We start from the raw sequence: 9,628 nt of genomic DNA, 5'->3' as shown, positions 1-9,628 counted from the left end.
GGCAAGAATTATTATTTTAGTCACTTATTTATTAGACCGGAATATGTAAAACATTTACTACAGTTTGTCCTTCATATTTAAAAACAGGATCCAGAGATAAATTTTTTAAATATTTAATAAACAAAAGTAAGCAAAATGAACAATATAAATTCTTTCAGAGAATCTGAAAAGAGCATCGGCCCTGCTTGTCTGTAGAACCCAAACTGATTTTCTGTCAACAGTCTATTGGAGTAATGAAAATGAAATATTATGTTGATACAGAGTTACTGGAACACTTTGACGAAAACATTATTCAGCTGATGGTAGGTATCTACTAGATGCTTCATAAGATCTTCCTTGGTGTGACAATGGGAAATATTCATGAATACTTCCAATTCTTAGGAAAAGAGTTTCTATCTAGTCTTTCAGTAATGAAAACAGTAATCACCTATATTTTCCTTTTTCAATATAACAAAAGTTAATTAATAATTTAGCTGTCTTGATTATTGAGACCGTCAGTAACACATTCACTTCATATTTTGGTTATGAACCTTGGGGATCCTAAGCAAATATGAGAAAGTATGTCACTGGTAAATCAGTCTTCTCCTTTTTTTTGAAGTCCAGATTATTAACTACAATTAACATCTATGTATCCAACCGTAAGAAAGGTACGTTGACTTCTTCTGAACATTTTTTAGACCAACTTCTTATGTTTGCATTAACCTTGTGGTAATTTATTGATGGTATTATGGCTAGAAAAGAATCTACCCATTGTGAATAAAACACTTTCTTCAGAAGATTCAACCAACTTAGCATCTTTTTTTAATAATTTATTTTGCAATTTGTATATAATTATGAGTAGCAAAGATATAAATGGTGTGCGAAGAGCAGGTGGAGAGAAACTACCGAGCAGGAGCACTCTTTATAGGATATCACAATGATGGTGAAGATCTGCAGTCCTTAAGGAAGCCACTGGCGATTCAGTTGGTGTGGGTTATCAAGATTATTAGTAGAGGTGAGATAATTTACAAAATTTTTCCTCTAAGTTCATTAAAATTGTCAAGAAGGTTGTTGGTTTCAACTTTTTAGGAGCTATTTTAAAGGATATGTTCATATCATTTGTTAAATTACAATATTTTCTCCATGATCCTTTTTTACCTTTAGTAACATCCTCTCCTATGTGCTTTATGTTTTAGGCAATCCACATTTCTGCTTCCTCTTAAGTCAGGATTATTTTTCATAAAACCAACTTTGATAACAATGTTTTAGTGTATCTATTCCTTTCCTGAATATTGTTAGATTTTTATTGGACCATAGAACTGTATTGTAGACTTGATTAACATAATTATTTATTTTTATACTGCAAAATGACCCAAATGAATATAGAAGGGTATAAACATTTTAGGCGAAACAAAACATGACCAATAAAGTTTATTTTTAACGAATAATTTGATTATTCCATGTCATTCAAAATACAAGTACGTATTACTTTTGTATTCCAATTCACAGAAGTGAATGCTTCTACTATCTAGCGGCAATTTGTGAAAGTTAACGCACAAAAGTTAATCTTATAAATTTATGTTTGTTGAATTGTTTTCTACGTCTTAAGTTTGAAACCCCTTGAAAAGTGCTCACATCACCCAGACATAAATATCTTGAACTGGCTCTTTCCAGCATTACATTCCTTGGAGCCTTCATATTCCAAACTTTTAAATCCCAAAGTCTCCTCTGTATCCTCCAATTTCACCATTTTAAATCTTCAGCACATTCCTGTCATACCCGCACTTGTTCATCTAACCTTCATATTTCTCACCCAAAGAACAATAGCTAAGATAAATCCTTCCTCATCCTTGCCTTTTTACTTAGAAACTCCTTACCTGCTTACATTTGTCACTCCTCTTCTCTAACAGTTTTCAAAGCTCCCCACTGTCATTTACCTCTTCCAAGTTTGGAGCTTGCCATTTCTGCAACATCTATAATTTTTTTTAAAGTCATATTAATGTGATTGTTTAATTTATGAAATATTTGTCATATTACTTTAATTAATCATTTTTATTCAATTTTTTTTGCTTATTTTTATTAGTTGAAATAAATTATCTACTATGATCCATTTTTCTTAACCAGAGTAGGTATTTTTTTCATTTTTTTTATTATTAGGGAACCGTTGTCCTCCTAGAATAAAGTTATATATCTTTTCATTTCATTTATTAGTTTCAACAATCGCTACTAGATAGCAAGAGTATTCACTTTTGCATTTAAATTCCCAGTTTTAATTTTAATTTAAAGTTTCTATCATTTACTTTTTGCATTATTTGACAAATGTTCTTGATTTAAAAAAAATCTACAGGGGCCTAAGTTGAATGAGAAGGAACAAAGTTTTATTTTAATTTTTAAATTTTTATACTTTTAATAAATATAATATAACTTGACTATTTTTTTTTGTTCTTTAAGAACGATATATGTATTAGTTAGTCTTAAATTTCAGTATTTTTTTTTTTTTTTAATAAATTGGAATCTCTCAGATGTTATTTGAAATTCTATCGAGTGATAAATATTTCATATTATATTATTGTAGTTTGAATAGTTCTTGGCTGGATAGATATTTCTGCTTTGTTGTCATTATTACCAATCCCTTTCTATTCTCATCAAAAAATTTAGAAAAATAATGCATTTGGTTCCAAAAGTTTTAATCTTACGTCTACCACGCTCTTTGCCACTAGACCAACACCCTGGCAAGATATTCTTACCGCAATCATAGGTCAAGAAGTATTGCATGCTGGGTACATGATGGTTGCTTTTATTTGATGATAAAATAAATTTATCCTGATTCTCTCACAACCATTACATTACAATAAAGTATGTAAAATCTTCAATTATTATTATTATTTTTGTTCTTTACGTAAAAAATAACATTTTTGCAGTCAGAGGACCTCCCAAAACGTGTATTTCTGGTGGAAAATTAATATTGAAAACTGATCACGAATAAGATAAAATTGTAACTGTGATCTTTAATATCTCGAAAAATATTAGGGATATCGAAACGGGGTCACCGTCATTTTTCAAATTGTTTATGTAGTTTTCATAATCATTGTCAAAAATAATGGTTCTTATGAAATCTCAAACCGTTTTTAGCCGTTACTCCGCAAAAAAATGAAGTTACAGCATCGGGAGTGAAAAATTTGAAAACTTAACTTAAAAAAAAATATAGTTTACTTCATGGGTTTTTTCGGAATTCTACTTTCCTAAAAAGTTTTTAGCGATTGGTTCTTTTTAAATGGATCACCCTGTACATTAAACAAAGTTTAAAAAAGTAAAGTGATGCCTATTTTTATCGTTGACGAAGGCGACATATATACAATAAATTGTCGATTATATAAAATAATAATGGTCTTGACTTTCATAATTTTAAGTACTAAACTGTTTATAAAGACGTCCTGGAACGATTGAAGAAGTCGCACATTGATATAACTGAGCGAGAAATACACTACTCTCAAAACTATGCACAGATTTTATACAAATATTTCCAGGCTTTATGTTAAATAAAAACTGAAATAATAGGGAAATAAACTAAAGATACTCATTTTCAGTACTGAAAATTAAACTGTAACTAATGGCGCTCAATGTGAAGATATATAACAGTAATAATAGTAATAATAACGCATGCAGCTGCTTTTTATGAAAATTAAAGGATGGGTTCCATCAGAAGAAGATTTTAAATAACTCAGACGACTAGAGATTCCTAAACGAAAGACTGTTAAACACTTCCTGATTCTGATATATCTAATAGAACTGCACTATCTAAACATTTTCCTTTAAAATGCACCAATCTTAAAGAAACGAGCGCAAGGATACATCGTCTAGAAGTGGTGTAGAACCTCTATTTTCGTACCGCCAGAAAACGTACAGTTAATGTCAACATGTTTCAATGGAACTTCTCTGAATTTGATATTTATTTTGGATATCAAACTTGATTTCTTTATAAAACGGGAACTGATCCAACTATTTCAAATCTGCTTATTGTTGTTCGTTTAAATAATTTTATAAATGTTTACGTATAATATTGAGACTGTCCTGCTATAGCTTTATGTTTTTAACTTCATTTATGTTTAAGTTTTCGATATATTTATCAATCTTTCTGAACCAATCTAAATATTTATTTATTAGTTGTAATGCTAGATTTTACGAAAGTCTATGACTGGAATTGATAAAGTTTTGAGTATTTAATTATAATGGACCTTCAAGGAATGTGTAAAAATAGGAGAGAAGAAGTTTCATTATTCAAGAAAGCTTAAGGGGTGTTTTGCGGGAATTTGATCATTCTCCTGAAAAGCAGCCTCAATTCCCATCTCTCCTACCAAAAACCTGAGTACTTATAGGCATGAGTTCCGCGCACTCTGCTGATATCACTGCAGTACCTAGAACTTGGCTTGTAAGCTTTGAGGGCACGAGTTCGTGGCTGTCATTACAGAACAAGCTATAGCTTTCAGCAAATCTACTGTGGTGCGGATGGCCTGAAAAGATAAGTGCTGCCAAAATTAGCAAAGGGACAAATAAACATTCAATTGGTTAAGTAATTAATTATCCAAAAATTCTTCCATTTAATGTTTCCATAAGTAACACAAGGCCCTGCAAATGATGAAACTGACCTGCTGCAGGTCATTCATTAATCAAGCTTAGGAAGCCAAACTCGATGCAGAATACCGAAAAATATTCATGGTATTTACTCAGAACTGTAACAAATGTCACAGTATTTCCTCTTAATAAAATATTGTAGTTGAAGAAGAGTCAGCCGTTTTTCTTAGAGTCTTTATAAAATAATGGAAACTCTGCTTTACTCATTTGAATGTTTATCTGAAAAATGTCAGGAGTGATAAAAAATACATTTTTAATGTGTTAAAATAGAAGCAGTTAATTTGCTTTGCTAAGAGGTCACATATTCATATAAAATGTATTAAAAGTAGAACGATCAAAAATTTTAGTTGAATGGTAATTGTAAATGAATTTTGAATGCTGTCTTAACTTCAAAATTAGCTAAATGGTGAAATTCTTGTAGATTTTTAGTCAAAATAACGCATTTATTTAGTATATATTTTCTTTATTAGACCTCTTCAAATCAAATTCGCTCACTTTAATAAATGAATTGAAAATTTAATAAGTAACGTCAGAATCAATTAAATTTAATCAATCGGAAATGTATCTTCATAAGAAGACATCAAGTAATAGCTTGACCGAAATAAAATGTGTGTTAAATCTTCCTAGAAGGTAAATAACAACATTGGCATTTCCGTAAACTTGATCACCACTGGCAATTGTCAACCCACTTGGCATTTAGAATCCATCATGTAATCTTTATACAATATAACAGAAATATATAATATTTATGTGTAAAAGAAAAAAAATAATTGTAAATGTGTAAGTTCCTTATCTCTTTAAATGATTATCAACTTAATATGTTTTAACAATGAAGGCAAAATTTTATTATTTAATCTGACATTGGATAAAGGACGTCAGAATTTTAGAAAAATCATTTTTTTCCACGTTTCACTCCAAAATATAAAGTTTATTAGAATGTCATTTTAAAATGTTCACATTTTCTTTTAGTTATTAAAAGAATGGGAAAGAAGAAATCACAGCGGACGAAAAAGAATTGTAAAATGAGATTCTAAATCATTCTTAATAACCATTCAAATGTTATTGTTTCTTCTAAATGAAAGAAAAAGATCCTCAAAGTTGAATTAGATAAAATTATGTTAGTTCTAAAAATCGTAAAATAATTAAATAAAATATGAAGTAACAAAAAATGAACCGCATTTTGAAGGCTGAAATCCACAAACTAACCAACTGCTCATTATTATTATTATTATTGCTAACCAACTGATTATTAAGATTAGAGAAATTACAACAGGCTAAAAAAATAGAACTAGTGAACTTTGACCAATTATTTGTTATACTATGTTATAGTAAGACCACTGGTGATGTGGTGTTTTATGTTGAATATATCTTTATCTAACTCAGCCGCCAGTTTTATAAAACTGGACAAGTCATAAACGAAATTAGTAAGAAGAAAATCAATGATCTGCTTAATGAATAAATAAAAAAAAAAAAAAAAAAACAGAAATCTTCAGGGCTAATCTTAGAATTATTAATTTCAAGGTGCCCTTTTTGGTCAGTAAAAATCAATTTACAATGAATTTTGTCAGATGTTGGCGATATAGAAAAGAAGTACGTTTAAGATAAAAAAAAACTAAAACTGATTTTTTAATTATTTACGTAACAAAAACATTTATTAATTATCAATATCACAAAAAGAAATATTTACAAAATAAATGAAGGCGTTGATGAGGTGACGATTGTTTGATGAGCATGAAAGAAGATGATGAGACCGATGGCGATGACAAGATCTGCAAATTAAATTTACAAAATGATTATTCGGCTACCAAGTAAGTGACAAGTGTTTGTTGAATTTGATTAATTTGTAAACCAACCTCAGATCTATATTAACGACTGTTTTCACCAAGAATGGTGCCCTCCGTGCGATGATAAACCTCCTCCGTAAGATGACAGACCTCCTCCGTAAGATGACAGACCACTGCTATATCCTCCAGAGAGTCCATGGCCAAGAGACAGTCCGGATGAAAATCCATGACCAAGGCCAACACCGGAAGAGAGTCCGTGTCCAAAAGAGAGTCCAGAGAATCCACCACCGTAACCACCGCCGTAGCCACCGCCAAAACCAGCACCATATCCGCCTCCTAATCCATGGCTGTAACCAGTGTGCACAGGTACGGGAACTGGTTTGTGGATTGGTACGGGATGTGGTACAGGTACTGGGACGTTCTTGACTACTGTTACTGGTTTGGGAACTGGTACAGGCACTGCAACAGGTTTAACTACTTTTACTGGTACTGGGTGGGGTACTGGTACTGGGTATGGTTTCTCTACAGGTACTGGGTAATGTTTCACTACTGGCACTGGGACAGGATGTGGCACATGTACAGGGTATGGTTTGTCTACGGGCACTTTCACTGGATGTGGTACAGGCACAGGCACAGTTTTTGTTACTGGTACTGGATAGGGATGTGGAACTGGTACGGCCACTTTGTTTGTGACTTGCACATGTTTGGCGACGACATATCCGCCATGGAGGCCATATCCACCTCCGTAGCCACCGTATCCGCCTCCATAGCCGCCATATCCACCTCCATAGCCGCCATATCCACCTCCGTAGCCACCGTATCCGCCTCCATAGCTGCCATAACCACCTCCGTAGCTTCCGTAACCACCACCATATCCAAGGCCAAGTCCTGAGCCGTAGCTGTGTCCTGATGCATAGCCGAGGCTAGATCCTAGACCTAATCCATGTCCTGAACCGAGGCCGAATGAGCCGAGACCTACGCCGTGAGATAATCCTGAACCAAGTCCAAGAGATCCATAGCCTAAACCACCACCATATCCTAGACCCTCTCCAAAGACTCCTCTTTTCTCAGGTTTTTTTGCTTCTTTGCTAACTTCACCACTCAAAGCAGTGGCCACAAAACCCAGTAACAGCAGTATTTTCTGTTAAAATCAAAAAGAAAATCAGACACTTTTAATAAAATTAATGATTAGGCTTACTATTTCAAACTTATGAGAAATGACATACACTTTTTTGGAAATTTAAAAAAAAATACTTTTTTTTTTTATAAATTTTTGAAGATATTTTCTATATGTAAAAATAAAATTACCATAGGATTCATGTTTAGAGGGTGAATGATGTTTGGAGAGATGTTTGTGATGCCCTGAGTACACAGTATCCGATTTATATACTTGAGAGCGGTCCCCCTCCAGATTCATTCCTCTTCTATATTATTCTCTGACATTTGAGAGGTACGCCACTTGCCGCTAACATACACAAACCTTCCTCCAATAAAACCCCTTCTTTTTTTTTTCTACCCCTCGGAGACCGGTTATCGTGTTCACTTACGTAAATTCGCTAATCATACTAGATGTATTTTTGGTATTGCGTCACTACTACATTTATTTGTCTCAATATTATGTATTTTGTTTAAAGTTAGTGTCTTCTTTAAGATAATAGTAGTGATTTATTAACGTTCTTCCATTTTGTGTAAATTTCTTCTAATGATTCTTAATAATGTATAAGCAAACATGAAAACTGTAAGATGATAAATCACCTTAAAACTAAATGAATTAACCCCTCTAGTTGGCTTGCTTCAACCGTCCGTCCACCACTATCTTCATTAAATTAAAGGATTCAGTTTTATCTTTTGACTAATGTTTTAAATGATCACAATCCTATTTGTTGATAATATCAGATAGTCCTCTTTAATGAGTGAGCTTATTAAATTTGGTTCTACGATTTCATTAAAACCATGAACAATGAATTCCTGTAATTATTGTATATTTATATATTTTTAATTTTTCGTTTTGTTTTGTACAGCTTAAAGCTTCAGCCCTCCAAAAAGCATCTTCAATGGTCTCGTAGTTTTATTTTTGACTGTGTAATAAATTTATCTTCTTAATTTTCTTTTCTTTTTAGCATCCGTTATTCGCCTTACAATACGTAGTGCTTTTGATTGAAATTCTTTATTTCAAAATGAAATTGAAGAAGGATCCAGAGAATTCAAGCCAGAAAGTCCAATAATTATTGTAGAGGAATGGACCTAATTATGATACTGTAAAGTTTTAAGGAATCCTTAATAATTCTGATGATGATTTACATCAGACCTTTTTTTTTAATAAAAAGAAATTTTTGGGAAGACTTCAACAAATACTGGGGCGTACCAAACTTTTGCCCAAGTTTAAACTCACAAATAAAATTTGAATGTTCACTTGTCTATTAAAAATTAATGACGCTCTCCTGGAAGATGGATGTAGTTTCAAGTAAAGTAATTTTAAGTTCAAATAAAATCCTTGGTATTTCTGAAAACTGAAAACTATCGAGGCACCTATGAACATTCTACAAAAACTCTAGTTCGAAAACGAAATAACACAGAAAAATTCAAACTTTACAATTCATGTTGAGTAGTTTTGATGGAAAGTTAGAAGAGTCTCACTTATTCTCTCAAAAAACTTGGTGAGATCTTTAACTTTTAATTTTATTTTAAACCTTTTGAAGCCCTAAATAAATATTTTGGGTTAATTGCTCTGGGAAGTCGTTCCGTTTAATGTTCGGTTTAAAAACTGCTCAGAGTGGTATGAACTAAATGTACTAAATGTGGTATGAACTACTAAATTTGAAAATGTGTAAGTTTATATCTTAGCAACTTTAATAAGAGAATGTTTCTCACCCGATTGTTTAACTTAATAATTCTGAATTAAACATGCTGAATGAAGTTATTTCTATCAACACATTAATTTAATTAAAAACAATTAATGCGAGAGGGGAATACTAAACAAAAAAAATGTGTTTAAGGCATCCTGGTCTGTTAAGACATAACCAAAAAGTGACTTTTCGGTAATTCTTATTTCTCTGTAACTTGTAGTGAGTGAGAAATGTAACATAAACTTGGCTTAAACAGAGAATTCACCATAACTTTCATTAATTTTCAAATCTTTATTTACTTGTTTAATCAATGTCAATTAAAAAATTTGTAGAGTTGGGGAGTTCAATGATTCTTGGAGTCATCAACAGCAGCAAGTGGTTCATAGG

The 9,628-nt window shown here is 32.0% G+C and overlaps 1 protein-coding gene across 1 annotated transcript; it reads right to left on the bottom strand.

The window, feature by feature from the left end:
• Window positions 1–6,233: 6,233 nt before the first annotated feature.
• On the bottom strand, window positions 6,234–8,107 carry LOC141452713 (uncharacterized). The gene is made up of 3 exons (XM_074125095.1): window positions 7,704–8,107; window positions 6,465–7,536; window positions 6,234–6,380 (listed from the first exon to the last, which is right to left on the bottom strand). The coding sequence occupies exons 1-2, from the start codon at window positions 7,713–7,715 to the stop codon at window positions 6,490–6,492; spliced, it is 1,059 nt and encodes a 352-aa protein (XP_073981196.1). The 5' UTR covers window positions 7,716–8,107; the 3' UTR covers window positions 6,234–6,380; window positions 6,465–6,489.
• Between the last annotated feature and the right edge of the window lie 1,521 nt (window positions 8,108–9,628).

The sequence above is a fragment of the Rhodnius prolixus genome, unplaced genomic scaffold, assembly GCF_049639745.1.
Source record: "Rhodnius prolixus isolate KJV_2025 unplaced genomic scaffold, Rpr scaffold_3, whole genome shotgun sequence".
Taxonomy (NCBI): domain Eukaryota; kingdom Metazoa; phylum Arthropoda; class Insecta; order Hemiptera; family Reduviidae; genus Rhodnius; species Rhodnius prolixus.
The sequence above is the reverse complement of the archived record's forward strand: the minus strand, read 5'-3'. Positions and strand labels throughout refer to the sequence as shown.